The 15,367-nt window shown below is 50.4% G+C and overlaps 1 protein-coding gene across 2 annotated transcripts; it reads left to right on the forward strand.

Annotated features, from left to right (window-relative positions):
- The first annotated feature begins 1,415 nt into the window (after positions 1 to 1,415).
- On the forward strand, positions 1,416 to 12,657 carry NMRAL1 (NmrA like redox sensor 1). 2 transcript variants are annotated; one of them, XM_039239334.1, is made up of 5 exons: positions 1,416 to 1,763; positions 5,115 to 5,353; positions 7,660 to 7,909; positions 8,940 to 9,130; positions 10,796 to 11,085. In XM_039239334.1, the coding sequence occupies exons 1-5, from the start codon at positions 1,724 to 1,726 to the stop codon at positions 10,973 to 10,975; spliced, it is 900 nt and encodes a 299-aa protein (XP_039095265.1). In that variant the 5' UTR covers positions 1,416 to 1,723; the 3' UTR covers positions 10,976 to 11,085. The 2 variants fall into 2 exon arrangements, with proteins under 2 accessions (XP_039095265.1, XP_039095264.1); XM_039239333.1 differs by lacking the exon at positions 10,796 to 11,085 and adding an exon at positions 11,489 to 12,657 and having other exon boundaries at positions 1,625 to 1,763.
- The last annotated feature ends 2,710 nt before the right edge of the window (positions 12,658 to 15,367 follow it).

The following is a 15,367-nucleotide window of genomic DNA, read 5'->3' on the forward strand; positions in this document are numbered from 1 at the left end:
GGTCAGTGGTGCCCGTGCCAGGGGTCTTCCTGGAAGTGGGTGGACATTATTGGTAGCCTGGGGAAAGGCCTTGTTTGCCCCACCCAGGCCACAACCCAGGGTGGTCCCTTGAGGCCTGAGGGGAAAGATTTAGCTATTGACTGGTGTGCTCAGCGGAGAATCTGCACTTCCTGTGGGACTTTATATCTGAGGAAGACTTCCTGCAAAGTTCTTGCCAGTTCACCCAGCCCAGTGACATGTGCTAATAATGATAACAGGGCCAGTCCTCTGAGCTTACTCTATGTGTCAGGCATAAAGTAAGCGCCACATTATCTCATTTGAAATTTATTTATTTCCTTTTTTAAAGTAATCTCTAAGCCCAACTGGGGGCTCAAACTCATGACCTGGGAATAAAGAGTCACATGCTCTACTGACTGAGCCAGCCCCGCATGCCTTTATACATGCATTTTGTAATAAATAAAGACCAACAATTTACATAAATTACACATTACAAAAACAGCTTTAAAACGATAGAGTATAAAGATGGGTAAAAAACACATTACCCTGAGAGTTAGTTATGTGCACCACTAGATTCGGGGAAACGGCACCGGATTTAGTTGGGTTTTCCGTAACTCCAGGGCCTGGGTATTTAGACAACCGGTCAATCAACAAATATTTACTGAGCGACTACGTGCCAGGTGCTCTGTTAAGTGCTGGAAATTCAGCAGTGAATACAAAGATGTGCCTGCTCTTACGAAGCGGACATTCCTGGACCGGCCAATACACATTTTGGAACGAACAAGTGAATGAAAGGAAAGGAACGCTCTTCTCCAGCAATACATTTTCAGGAGAGGAGCTACAGGGCCATTTTTGAGTTTTCGTTGAACACAAAGAAATCTCACTTTTTCTGTAAGAAATAATTCAAAATCGTGCAACCAGAAGCAACCTCAAACATGAGTCAGGCATACAAGAACGCGGGGCCTTGAATGTTGAGAGTCCCACATGCGGATTTAATTCTCCTCAGGTGACACCGCGTATCTGCAAGTTCAGATGTTCATGCAGGACAAAGACGTGCGTTTTTGTTTCTGCTTTCGGTTTTCGGCTTCCGTAGACTTCAACGCCTGCATCCTGCCGAGCAGCTCCGCACGCGAGCTCAGCGGAGCCCCGAGGCCCGCAAAGCCGGTTTCCGCCCTGCCGGGGGGGCGGGGGGGCTGCACACGCGAGAACGCGAGCCTAGGTGGGACGCACCACCCGCGTCCGCCGGCGGGGGTGGCGGGTCGGCTCCGCGAGCAATGAGCGACTGGACGGCGGGGGTTCTGAAGCGGCGCAGCCTGGCGTCCCGTCGCGGCGGACGGCTGAGGGGGCGTGGCCTTGCCGAGGAGGGGCTGGAGCTGCGGACGGATCCGCCGTTTCTCAGGTTCCCCCTCACCCCACCCCTGCCGAGGTGCGCTCGGCTGCAGATTTCCGGGCCCTTGTTCCCTCTTCTTTGGTTTTCCGCCTGATCTGCGGCGCTGAGGTACCGCAGTTCCGGGGCACCGCGCTGTGGGTGGGGACCCGGTACCGCGCCTGGGCCCGGGGGTCGGGCGCCGAGAAGGGGCGGAGCGGGCGGAGCGCGGCCCGTACTTCTCCCGGCCGGCCGCCCGTCGGGCCCCCGCGGTGCGCTCCTGGGTTCGTCCCAGGCGGGGACCCCCGTCCTCACCGCGGCCCCCAGGCCTCAGGGACCGCACTCCCCGCTCCGGCTCGCATGGCGGACAAGAAACTGGTGGTGGTGTTTGGAGCCACAGGTGAGCGAGCCCAGCGCAGCCCCGCAGAGCCTGGCTGACCGCGGGGGGGGGGGGGGGGGGGGGGGGGGGGGGAAGGGGCGGGCCCGGCCGGAAGGAGGGTCCTGTGGCCCGGACCCCAGAACCGGCCGGAGGGCCTGGAGCAGGACCTGCGAGCACATCCCCTTTGTATTTTAAAAAAAGTTAATTACTTTAACTTCTTTGAATAAGTGACACTTGCACATAATACCAAAAGTAAATCTCCCTCCTCCCTCAGTCTCAGCAACCCCATCCATCGCTGTCATCATTTCTTGAGTATCCTACCAGATTGGATATATACAAAGATTTTTTTTTTAATGGCAAAGTATCCTACTTTGCCATCATCTATTTTGTTCTTTCTTGTACTATATGTTTTTAAAAATGTGTAACAGCTTAAGATCTAAAGCACTTATACAGTTCACCCATTTGAAGTGTGAGGTTTGGTGGCTTGGGGCGCCTGGGTGGCTCAGTCAGTTAAGCCTCAGGTTATGACTTTGGCTCAGGTCATGATCCCCAGGTTCGTGAGTTCTAGCCCCACATTGGGCTCTGCAGTGACACTGCAGAACCTGCTTGGGATTCTCTCTCTCTCCCTCTCTCTGCCCCTCTCACACTTGCTCTCAAAATAAATATTTGTAAGTATTTTTATTTAAAAGATCAATGTTTATTTATCTTTGAGACAGGGAGAGACAGAGAAAGAGGGAGACACAGATCCAAACTAGCCTCCAGGCTCTGAGCTCTGTGCTGACAGAGCCAGCTGCAGGGCTCAAACCCACTAACGTGAGATCATGACCTGAGCCGAAGTTGGATGCTTAACCGACTGAGCCACCCAGGCGCCCCAAGTGTGCAGTTGGTTGGTTTCTGGTATACTCACAGAGCTCTAGGGCCATCATTGGCAGTCGGTTTTAGGACAGTGCCATTACTCCCAAAAGAAACGTCACACCCACTAGCAAATTACTCCGTTTCTTCAACTTTCCCCAGCCCCTGGTAGCCATCAATCTACTATTTGTCCATTCTAGAAATTTCGTATAAATGAAATCATACACTCTGTGGCCTTTTATGACTGGCTTCTTTCACTCGGTATCATGTTTTTGAGGCTCATCCACTTTGCAGCAGTACTCCTTTTTTTTATGTCTGAATAATACTCCGTTTTATGGGCAGGCTGCATTGTGTTTATCCACTCTTCCATTGCGGGACATTTTACCTGTTGTGAATAATGCTGTTGTGAACAAGTACAACAACTTGTTCATGTACAAGTTTTTGTGTGAACATGTTTTTAATTTTCTTGGGTATATATCTAGAGCGGAATTGCTGGGTCATAGGGTAACGCTGTGCTTAGCACCTTGAGAAACTGCCAGACGTTTTTCGAAAGTGACTGCACCATTTTACATTCCCATCAGTACTGTGTGAAGGTTGTTGTGGTTCTGCACCTTGCCTTTTCCACTCCAGGATAGGTCACGTTCACCTGTCCAAGTCACACATACAGATCTGCCACATTCTTTGTAATCACTTTGGTATGAATTGATCACTTATTTAACCAGATTCTTACCAAAGGACATCTTGTTTATCTACAAATTTCCACTGTTGCACATAGTGCTGGATCCACTTTTCTTGTATATATATTTATGGATGATTTTTTATTTTCTTCCTTTTGATGATTTTATTTTTTTAAGGTTATTTATTTATTTATTTATTTCTGAGAGAGAGAAAGAGAGAGACAGCATGAGCAGGGGAGGGTCAGAGAGAGAGGGAGACACAGAATCTGAAGCAGGCTCCAGGCTCTGAGCTAGCTGTCAGCACAGAGCCCAATGCAGGGCTTGAACCCACGAACCACTAGATCATGACCCCAGCCGAAGTCCGATGCTTAACCGACTGTGCCACCCAGGCGCCCCTTGATGATTTTATTTTTTGTGATTTTCAAGTAATCTCGATACCCAACATGGGGCTCAAACTCACGACCCTGAGATCAAGAGTTACACACTCTTCCAGCTGAGCCAGCCAGGCATCCCTCCGTCTTTTTTAGAAAAAAGATATAGGTAATACTTTATTTCTTAAGCTAAGCGGTGGGTACATGGGTGTCAGCATGCTTTTGTGTATGTGCTAAATATTTTGTAATACATTTCATTTACTTTTTTGTAAAGTAAACTCTACTCCCAAAGTGGGACTTGAAATCCCTGATCCTGTGTTGCATGCTTTACCTACAGAGCCAGCCAGCTGCCCCTGTAATACATTTTTTACTTTTCTTTTTTTTTTTTTTAATGTTTATTTATTTTTGAGAGAGAGAGTGAGCATGAGCAGAGGAGGGACAGAGAGAGAGAATCCCAAGAGAGAATCCCAAGCAGGCTCCACACTGTCAACAGTGAGCCCATTGTGGGGCTTGAACTCATGAACTATGAGATCATGACCTGAGCCGAAGTTAGACACTTAACCAACTGACCCATCCAGGCACCCATTTTAAATATTTTATAAAAGATGTGATGCTAAAACATCAATGAAGTTTGGAAACCGTATGCTGAGTGAAAGAAGCCAAACAACAGACTACATGTTATATGATTCCATTTGTGTGAAATGTCCAGAATAGGCAGATCCGTAGAGACAGAAAGTAGGTGAGTGGTCTGCCAGGGCTGAGAGGGAGGGAAATGGAGAGTGATTGCTGATGGCTGTGGGTTTTCTTTTAAGGGGCACGAAATATTCTTTTTAAAACAATTTTTTAATGTTATTTTTGAGAGAGAGTGAGAGGTAGATAGAGCATGAATAGGAGAAGAGGAAGAGAGAGAAGGAGACACATAATCTGAAGGAGGTTCCAGGCTCTGAGCTGTCAGCACAGAGCCTAAGTGTGGGGCTTGAACCCACAAACCGTGAGATCATAACCTGAGCTGAAGTTGGATGCTTAACCGACTGAGCCACCCAAGTGCCCTTTTTAAATATACCCTTTTTATTTTTTTATTTTTTTAATGTTTTTTTTTTTTTTAATTTATTTCTAGGAGAGAGAGAGAGAGAGAGACAGCGTGAGCAGGGGAAGGTCAGAGAGAGAGGGAGTCACAGACTGAAACAGGCTCCAGGCTCTGAGCTGGCAGTCAGCACAGAGCCCGACGCGGGGCTCGAACCCACGAACCGCGAGATCATGACCTAAGCGAAAGTCGGACGCTTAACCGACTAAGCCACCCAGGTGCCCCTAAATATACCCTTTTTAAAAGTACTTTTTAAATATACCCTTTACATGGAGGATCGCAGGTGGAAAGGGTCTGGTCGCCTGGCTGTAGTGGAGCCTTACCTCAGGGGCCTACCTCAGGACTCCCAGGCAGGCCTGACCCTGCAGGCCTTTCTGACTCTTCGCAGGTGCTCAGGGAGGCTCAGTGGCCCGGACGCTCCTGGAAGATGGGACATTCAGGGTCCGAGTGGTCACTCGAGACCCTGGGCAGAGGGCAGCAAAGGAGCTGAGGCTGCAGGGTGCAGAAGTGGTGCAAGGAGACCAGAATGACGAAGCCAGTATGGAGCTGGCCCTGACTGGGGCTCACGCTGCCTTCATCGTGACCAACTACTGGGAAAACTGCAGCCAGGAGCAGGAAGTCAAGCAGGTGAGGGCAGCAGGGAGGGTGTGGAGACTCTGGGCTAGGAGCGAGGCATCTTACAAGGAGCTTCCTGGGAAGTAGCTCCAATTTGTTAGAAAGGGGTTGACCCTGCCTGTGCCCCACTGACGACTGCAGACTTTTCCCCTCCTCTTCCACGCAGTCCACCTGGACTTTAATGAGGATGGGAGGCAGCTGCTTTCTCTTTCAGTGGTTTTTATTTTAATTTTTAAAAGTTAATTTATTTATTTTGAAAGAGAGAGAGAGGGAGAGAGGGAATTCTAAGCAGGCTCCATGCTGTCATCACAGAGCTCAATGCAGGGCTCGAACTCAATGAACCAAGAGATCATGACCTGAGCCAAAACCAAGAATTGGACACTCAACCAACTGAGCCACCAAGGCACCCTGATTTTATTTTTTAGATACCATTCAGGTACCATACACGATGCCCTTTCAAAGTGTATAATTCAGTGTATATTCTCAAAGTTGTGCAGCCATCACTACTACCTAATTCTAGAATGTTTTCCATCACTGCCAAGAGAAACTGTACCTATTAGCAGTCATTCCCCATTCTTCCCTCCCCCCAGCCCCAAGCAACTGATCATCTACTTTTTTATCCAGTGACTTTTTACACTTTCTAAAAAAATAACTCTGTTGACCCATAATTTCCTAATAATAAGATGCACACATTTAAATTGTATATTTTGACAGAATTTGAAAATAAATATGTGTGCGTATATATATATATATATATAATATGTATATATATGTATATATATGTTTGTTTACTTATTGGGGGGGTTAAAGAGAAGGAGAGAGAGAATCTCAAGCAGGCTCTGCACTATCACTGCTGAGCCCGACTTGGGGCTCCATCTCAGGAACAGCAAGATCATGGCTAGACGCCCAGGCACTCCTGATTATACCCATTATATTACCAATCTAATCAAAATACATTTCTATCATCCCAGAAAGCTCATGACCCCTCTGTATGTTGTATGTTTACTCTGTTTTCCACCCACATTCTCTCTAGTTAGTTGGTTATGGAGCCCAGGTGGCAAGGGGAGGGACATGGGACGTAGAACATGAGAGAGACATAGCCATCTTTCTCTCTGAAGACGGGGACACTCACACAGACCCTGTCACATAGACTCAGGTGTCTGTGGGATGTATTGTTGGTGGCAGAGGAGAGGCCCCGGCTGCGTTTCCATCACTTCATCTTTCAGCCCTGCCTCGTTCACAACCAGTTGCAGCTCTGCCCTAGACATGCACCTTCCCTGCCCTGGGCTTTGTTAGGGGAAAAAGGCCTTTGTAAAATAAAGAGAGATTGGACTGGGTCTCCAAAGTTGTTTTTAGCCTTGACATTTTCTTTGAATACACTTATGGGGAAGCCTGTCCCATAGAGGAGGATCATAGAAGGATGCGGATCTCGGCTCATTATCCTGACAGCCTGTGTTGGTGTCCCGTGGCTGCTGTAACCAGCCGACTGGCTTAAAACGACAGGAATTTATGCTCTCGTTCTGAGGGCCAGAAGTCGGGAATCTAGGAGCCTCCAAAAGGAAGCTCTGAGGGGATTACACTCCTTGCCTCGTCCAGCTTTTGGTGGCTGCAGACTCCCCTCGTGGCCACGTCACCCCATCTCTGCCTTCATGGGCCTTCTGCTTTGTCTTCTCTTCTTCGGTCTCTTGTGGGGACACTCGTCGTCAGCTTGAGAACCCACTGGGATGATCCTTAGTTCTGTCTGCAGATTTCTTTTCCTGAGTGAGGTCACATTCACAGGTTCTGGGGGTTAAGACATGGACACATCTTTCTGGAGGCCACCATCCAAGACATCCTCATGCACAGGTGGTGTGGCTGTCCCTGTTTAACTGACCCTGCCAGACGGTTAAGTTGCTTGTCCTGGATCACACGGCCAGTGCGTAATCGCAGCCCCGCAGTGGCACCTGCGCGGTCTGTGTGCCTAATTGCAGAGCCACACCGCCACCCTCGCGGACTGCTGGGGCCCTCCGAGGATGGTGGCTTTGCGCAGAGCAGGCCGAGCTGAGACCTCTGTGTGGACCTCTCTCGACCCTCCACCCCACCCCCATATCGTACACGGGTGGGCTGTAGTTGAACATATCAGGAAGTAGGACAACCCAGATGATCTAGAGAAGGGAGGCTAAGGTAGAAGGCTCACAGTCCACACGTGTAACCATGTGTGAGCATCGTTCCAGAAGAGGGACGAGGGTGGAGTGGCGTTGGCCTCTTAGCATCAGAAAGTGGCTGGGGATACACGTCTTCCCTCTCCGCTCTGTGATTTCTCCTTTCCTGCCCACCAGGGAAAGCTGCTGGCTGATCTGGCCAAGCGCCTGGGCCTTCGCTACGTGGTCTACAGTGGCCTGGAGAACATCAAGAAGCTGACTGCCGGGAGGCTGGCAGCGGGCCACTTTGAAGGCAAAGGGGAGGTGGAGGAGTATTTCCGGGACATCGGAGTTCCCATGACCAGCGTGCGGCTGGCCTGCTATTTCGAGAACCTACTCTCCTACTTCCTGCCCCAGAAAGCTCCAGATGGAAAGAGCTACTTGCTGAGTGAGTGCCGTTCCTCCTTTCTCAAGTGTCCTCTCTCACCAAAGGGAGCCATGGGTATTGGAGAAAGTTGGCTAGTCCTCAGATGGTTCCGATTCTCTCTGTCAGGCCTATGACACTGGGCCTCTGCTTCCTGCTCTGTGAAAAGGGCATAACCGACCGTTGCAGGGCTGTTGAGAAAATCTGCCCAGAGGCAGCAATGCAATGCTATACAGAAACGAGTGCACTTGTTACTTTTCCTTCAGAAGTAAGAGAATTTGGAAGATCAGGCCCAGTGAGGTCGGTGTCCTCAGCCGGCCACCCCTCGCCCTCTGTGTGAACACCGTGAACAAAGGCTCACCCTCGCTTCAGTCCTGCCCAGCAGGGAGGGTGAGCAGTCTGGGCCTAGAGTTGCCACACTGGCACTGCCCTTAATAGTTTGCAAAGCTGGTTGGAGATATCTCTTGTGTTGCGTCTCTGGTTGGAGCTCTGTCCCTGCAAGGTCTTTGGGTGACCTGAATGGCCAGCTGCAGTGGCCCCTTCTCCTGCGTGAGGGGTGCAGCAGGACCCACGTGCTCCTGGCACCACATGTAGACACCTCTCTGCTCTCCACCAGACCGCCTTGGCACGCGGGGTCACCGGGATTCAGCACACTTACCAAGCACCCTCCACGCGCTGCTCAGGGCCAGGCCCTGGCCTTGGCTCTCCAGCACGACTGCTGGTGGACTTGGTTTTCCATGGCAGGAATTCCGGATGTGACCGGCAGGCCTTGGGAGCAGCCCCTTCATTTCCTTCCTGTTCTGGTCTTAGCCCTGAGGGGGTTGTAGGTCTGGGGTTCCCTCCACTCTATAAACGGAGTAACAGGGCTCGGGGTGTCACCAGGGTGCCAGTGTGGCAGAGCTCGGATTGGATCCCATTTGCTGACTGAGCTGCACTGCTTGCCGCCGCCGCAGACACCGGAGGGTGCTGACCTGTGCCTGTGTCTGGGCGATTGGCTGGTGGGAACACCAGCCTTAACCCCAGCACATCCCTGTTCCCCCCACTTCCCTCCCAGGCTTGCCCATGGGTGATGTGCCCATGGATGGCATATCTGTGACTGACCTGGGTCCTGTGGTGCTCAGCCTCCTGAAGAAGCCAGAAGAATACATCGGCCAGAACATCGGGCTCAGCACCTGCAGGCACACGGCGGAAGAGTATGCCGCCCTGCTCTCCAAACACACCGGCAAGGCCGTGCGCAGCGCCAAGGTGGGCCCCTGCCGCCCCCGGAGCCCGCGCTGGGTGATGTCTCAGCTCCCACCAGGGGTTTCCAGCAACCCCGGTCTGGTCGCTCTGACTCCCAGGGGGAGCTCTGGGTGGTAGGGAAGCGGTGTCTAGGGCTGCCCCCCTCTCTGGACAAAGTGAATCTGAATTTGTCACTGTGAGCACTTGTCATGCTGTTCTTGGGAGTCACGTGTGGCTGGTGAGAGAAGTTTCTGGCTTAAGCAGTTGACTAAGTACAAGAAAGTTTTCTAGGAAGAGGGGCATTAGGGGCCAAGGCAGAGAGTGAACACACAGAGCGTGCTGGGCAGGGAAGGAGGCCAGAGAGATGGGCCCCACCCCTGTCTCCTTGTGGCCTGACTATGTCCCTTCCTCTCCCCACTGACTCTCACAGTCTTCCCGTTCAGACACCCAGGGGCCTAGTTTCTTATTTGTCCTTCCCGTTATGGAAGTAAGACTTAATTAAAGGCCGAGAAACTCTCACATTATTGAAAGACAGAAACCACCTGTAGAGTTACAGGAAGGGAGCAGAGCAACGATGGGAAGGCCATGGCAGGGCGTGTTTCAGGTGGGTCAGACCCCCAGACTCGGATCCTATTCCCAGCCCTTAACACCCACCAGTGTGTGACCTTGGGGCGCAAGCCCTGACCCTCTCTGCCTCAGTATCCTCGTCTGTAAAACTATGAATAGTATCCCTTTCCTTGCTTGTTGGAATTTAACGGAATAATCAAGGTACACACTTACTTAGCACTCTGAGCTGCTCTAGAAAACGTGCCCTAAAATGGCCACACATTACTCTAAACAGAAGTCTGAGGCAGCCATGGAGGATTTCAGGAGCTGAGGAGTTCAGGTTCAGTTTGGTCAGGAAAGGGGAACAGCTCTGGTTTTTAAGCAAGAAAGTGATGTTAACAGGGTAGTGGTTTGAAAAGTGCTGAGAAGTTTCCATCTTCTGATCTTGAAAGAACAGGATTTATGATTTTTTAATATATTTTTTTAATTTTTATTTTATTTTTAACGTTTATTTATTTTGGAGAGACCGAGCATGAGCAGGGGAGGGGCAGAGGGAGAGGGAAACACAGAATCAGAAGCAGCCTCCAGGCTCTGAGCTGTCAGCACAGAGCCCAAGGCAGGGCTTGAACTCAAAAATCACGAGATCATGACCTGAGCCAAAGTCGGCTGCCCAACCATGTGAGCCACCCAGGCGCCCCTATGATTTTTTTTAAAGTAATCTCTACACCCATTGTGGGGCTCGAACTTATAACTCTGAGATCAGGAGTCTCACATTCTTTGGACTGAACCAACCAAGCACAAATCCTTGAACAGGATTTGTTGACTTAGAACAGTGGTTTTTTAACTTAAAAACTTTTTTAAGTTTATTTGTTTTGAGAGAGAAGGAGACAGAGGATCCAAAGTGGGCTCTGTGCTAACAGAGCCTCATGTGGGGTTTGAACCCACAAACCATGAGATCATGACCTGAGCTAAAGTTAGATACTTTACTGACTGAACTACCCAGGCGCCCCTAGAACTTTAATTTTCTTAGTAGAAGGGTTTTCAGATGAACTTACTGGTAAGGACCTGGGTTGGAACTGAGTTGCCAACAGTCAGGGTACTGGGGATGCTGACAGACCCCCAAAGACTTCCCTCTGCTTCCAGACGACCCCAGAGGACTACGAGAAGTATAGCTTCCCTGGTGCCCGGGACCTGGCCAACATGTTCCGTTTCTATGCCCTGAAACCTGACCGTGACATTGAAATGACCCTGAGGCTCAACCCCAAGGCCAAGACGCTGGACCAGTGGCTGGAGCAGCACAAAGGGGACTTTGCTGAGCTCTGACCCTGCCTCCTCTCAGCCCCATCTCGGGGGAAAGGAGATAAAAGTCACAGTGATCCGTTCTCATGTTGGAAAAAAGTTATGTTTTAAATAAAGGGCATTGTTTTCACAGATGGCTTCCAAAAGAAAAGGGCTTTGTTTCACGGACTGGGGTTGGGGCGACAGCTGCTGGGGCATGAAAATCCCAACAGGAAGCATCAAGTGGAGGGGACCCAGCCCCCTCCCTTTGCAGGGGCTTGAGGGCTGAAGACACACGACTTAAATGCAGTTGTAAGTTTATTCTGGCAGGTGGGAGACCGTGCTGTGACCACAGCCCAGAGGAGCGGCTCTGACCACTGTTTGTACTGTTTGACTGACAGAGGGGATTCCCTATACCGGCCATAAGCAAGGCCTTTGGACATCAGGGCGTATACAGCCTTCATTTCCAGAGAGCTGGTGAGGCCAACCACACATTCTTTCCTGAAATTTGAAGGCAGCAAGACCGACCCCTTCTCCCTTTTCCTCTCCTCACCCCAGCGGCAGCAGCCCAGCAAAACGTCTGGAGGGCAGCAGTGGACTGGACCAGAGGTCGCCATAATTGGACACCAGTGAGAAAAGGTGACACCCTGCTTACAGGAAAGGCCGGGGAATAAAGCCAAGGAAGGGACAGCGCTGCCTCGCCTGTAGTGTGCACACAGGCCTGGGAGGTGGGGGTGGTTTGACTTCCCCCCTCCCACACACTTCAGAGGAGAGGGAGCAACGCCCAGAGAACACAGGTCAGATGCCTGAGGCTCCACGGCAGGCGTGTTTTTCCTGTATGGATTTGCGTATCGTCGGTCGTGGCTCTCTTTACTCCCCTGCCTTAGCCTCAGAACCTGCAGTCATGAAGACCGACAGCAGTGCCATTAGATTCATTTGATCCATTAATTACTTGAAAAAGCATTTGACAACTTACCACTGTGCCAGGTTAACCATGTTAATCAAAAAGTTATGCTCTCTACCTTGAGGAGCTTCACTTGGTGAGAGACCCAGATACCAGTATGCATGAATAGTTCTAGATTGACATAGAACTGCAGAAAATGGGAAACATAAATGGGAGGAGGGGCCTGTTTTAGGGGAACAGGGACAGGCAGAGGTATAAGGGGAGGGCAGTAAGCCCCTAGACAGGGCAGGAGGGCAGGCCATGACAGCACAGGCTTCCAAGCCCAGCAGCGTCAGCAAGAGAATGTTAAGAGGCCATCTGCGTCCAGCCCTATGTGATGCCCAAGTGCCCCATACCCGAGGGTGGGAAACACCTGCTTAGGGTTGAGATCCACCGTGATGAGATCCTAGAGTGGCCCGTGGTCAGTACGGAGCCTGGGGGAGTCCACTGTGCCCAGATGCAGAGCAAACCAGCAAGCCCGCGTCGGGTTCCAGGCACACGTCACCCAAAGGGACAGAAGCTGGGCACGTTGCTGAGCCTTGCCAGTCTGCTTACCCAGTGTTACCTGGCCAGGCTGCCCCTAGGACGCCGTGAGATCATTTGTGACAAGCAATGTCTGACATCTCCAGGTCACCCTTCCCCTCCTTCTGAGACAAATGGTCAAACCCTGCTAGCCTCCAGTGCCCTCAGCCTGTTCGCTGCCCCCACCCTAAGTGTGGCCAAAGCAGTGGATCTAAGCAGAAACAGCCCAAAGCCAGTGAAATAAATAGAACTGTGCACAACAGTCAGAATGCTCCATGTGCTATGAGCTGTCCACTCTGCACACAAAAACCAGGTCCTAGGCAGTAAAACTACTCTAGGATATTCTAATCACACATCATGATAGATTTGTCCAAATCTATAGGATGTACACCACCAAGAGCAAACCCTAATGGAAATGTGACTTCAGGGGATAAATGATGCATCATAGTAGGTTCATCAGGTGGAACGAATATCCCACTCTTGTGGAGGTGTTGATAGTACAGGGGGCTGTGCATGTGGGGCCAGAAGGTAAAAAGACAACAGTCCTAGTATTTAAACCATCTGATCTGTAACACATTCACGTCGACCCTCTTCCCTTGGCTCTTGTCAATTCCCAAATGTGGCCGGAGAGGAACTGGTCCTTCCCACACCCTGGACACTGAAGTCAAGGTGCGCTGCCTGTGCATCACTACAGAAAGGAAGCACGTGTGGATCAGGGCTCCCAGAGCGCTGGGGAGTCTGGGTCAGCACCGCACGGAGCGGATGACTCCTAGCACTATGACATCTGCTGGCGGAGGTGTCCCCAGATGGGTGGATGACACGTGTGCCTGGTTTTCTGAAATTTGGTGCCTGAAATACATTAGCTAGCTTCCAACATTTTTCATTTTCTTAACTGGTAAAATTTACACAAAATTTACCATTTTAGTCACTGTTAAGTATATAGTTCAGTGGCATTAATTACATTCACAGTATTGTGCTGCCCTCACCACCATCCTTCTCTAGGACTCTTCTGTCTTCCCAAACTGACACTCTGTCCCACACTGTAACAGAGTGTCCCACTCTGTTACACACTAACTTCCCATTCCTCCTGGCCCCCTCCCACCCCACCCTGCGTGAACCACTCCACTTTGTCTCTATGAGCTTGAGGATTTACCTTATGTAAGTCGCTGCCAACACCTTAAAATGAGACAACTTCATAGCATTGTTGATGACAGCCAAATGCTGGAAATAACCCGAATGTCTATCAGTGAATGACTGGAAAACAAAAGTGGTCTATCCACAGAATAGAATTTACTAAGCCATAAAAAGGAATACCCATCCGTGCCACAACATGGATGAAACTTGAGACATTGTATTAAGTGAAGCCAGAAGGAAATAAGCCATCACATACCGTATGATCCCATTCACATGAAATGTGCAGGGTAGGTGAATCCTAGAGACAGGAAGTAGATTTGTGGCTGCCAGGGTCTGGGAGACAAGGAGAAATGAGAAGGGACTGCAAATGGCATTGGTGGGGTTTCTCTTCAGGATGATGAAAATGTTCTAAAATGGATTGTTGTGGGGGCACCTGGGTGGCTCAGTTGGTTAGCCGTCCAACTTGGGTTCAGGTCATGATCTCGCGGCTCCTGGGTTGGAGCCCCACGTCGGGCTCTGTGCTGACAGCTCAGAGCCTGGGGCCTGCTTCAGACTCTGTGTCTCCCTCTCTCTCTCTCCCTCTCTGCCTCTTTCCCACTCACCCTCTGTCTCTCAAAAAAAAATTTTTTTTAATTAATAAAATTTAAAAATAAGATAAGATGGATTGTGGTGATGAATGCACAATGTTGAACTTAAAACCCACCCAACTGTACACTTTAAATGAGTGAATTGTACAAAGTAGATAACCCCCAAAATGAGGTAACTAAATTCTCCACAGAAGAATCTGGATGCCCAGCTTCTCTTGCAAAGCACCAGATGATCTGGCAGCACGGGGTCTGAATTCCTACATAGCCCCCTTGGGTGGAGGTAAAGAACAGCCACCCCCTTGAGACAGGGCAGCCAGTGTCCACCACTCCCCACTGCCTCCTGGGCTCTGTGGAGCTGGGAAGCATGTCAGGGCCCACTCACTTTATGTAAAGTTGCTGACCGGCCCATCTGTAGCCCTTCAAGAGGATCATGCCAAATGAACACAACTTTTGGTTAAGAGATCCGGGGCACCTGGCTGGCTCAGTCGATAGAGTGAGCAACTCCTGATCTCAGGGTGTGAGTTCGAGCCCCATGCTGGGTGTACAGATTACTTAAAAATCTTCCTAGAAATAAGTAATTAAAAGATCCAAATGCAGGCTTCCCAATGCTGAAACACACCTTCTGCAAGAGCTGTTGAGTTTTCACCTAATTCGGAGATGGGCTCCAGGGAGGCAGGAGACGAGAGTGAGAGGTGGGCAGCCCTTGGACACAGGGTAGCCAAGAAGCTTGTGGGATTGGAGAGGATTCTTGTCTTTGAGGGGGGTTTTCATGACAGGGAAGGCAGAGTTCAAGTCCACCTAAACCCAGAGACCTGAGGAGGAGGAGAATGGCCCAGGTCAGAAAGAGATCAGAGACCCACTGGTGTGATAGAGCCAAGGTCTGGTGCCCAGGTCTTAATTATCCACACGTGACCGTGCCTTCCCCCATCCATCCTCCCTACCCACCTACCTTTCCACTCCTCTCAATCCCCAAAGGCTCAGGGACCCAGTTACTTTTTTATATTTTTGAGGGCCTCAGCCTCAACTCCAAGGCTGCAAGCTCTTCTGGAAGCAAACGCCTCCTGTAGGAAGAAGCCAAATCCAAGCCTTGAGTGGGACTTGATTGGACAGGCATTGCACTGCCCCCTTCTGGCCAACAGGGGAAGGACGCCCTGGGGCAGCAGGGGTGGGGTCTCGCCAGCAAGAAAACCACCTTCCTCTTTCAAAGTCTTCCTCCAGACTTGTGCTTTCAAAGGACAGGACATGAGAGCA

Source organism: Hyaena hyaena, unplaced genomic scaffold (assembly GCF_003009895.1).
Source record: "Hyaena hyaena isolate Hyena2069 unplaced genomic scaffold, ASM300989v1 scaffold_155, whole genome shotgun sequence".
Classification (NCBI taxonomy): Eukaryota; Metazoa; Chordata; class Mammalia; order Carnivora; family Hyaenidae; genus Hyaena; species Hyaena hyaena.

Bases quoted from the DNA above. Each gene is read 5' to 3' on its own strand.
- NMRAL1 (XM_039239334.1), top strand. From the start codon at position 1,724: ATGGCGGACAAGAAACTGGTGGTGGTGTTTGGAGCCACAG. The intron at 1,764-5,114 runs GTGAGCGAGCCC...GACTCTTCGCAG, and splicing joins GGTGGTGTTTGGAGCCACAG to GTGCTCAGGGAGGCTCAGTG. The intron at 7,910-8,939 runs GTGAGTGCCGTT...CTTCCCTCCCAG, and splicing joins TGGAAAGAGCTACTTGCTGA to GCTTGCCCATGGGTGATGTG.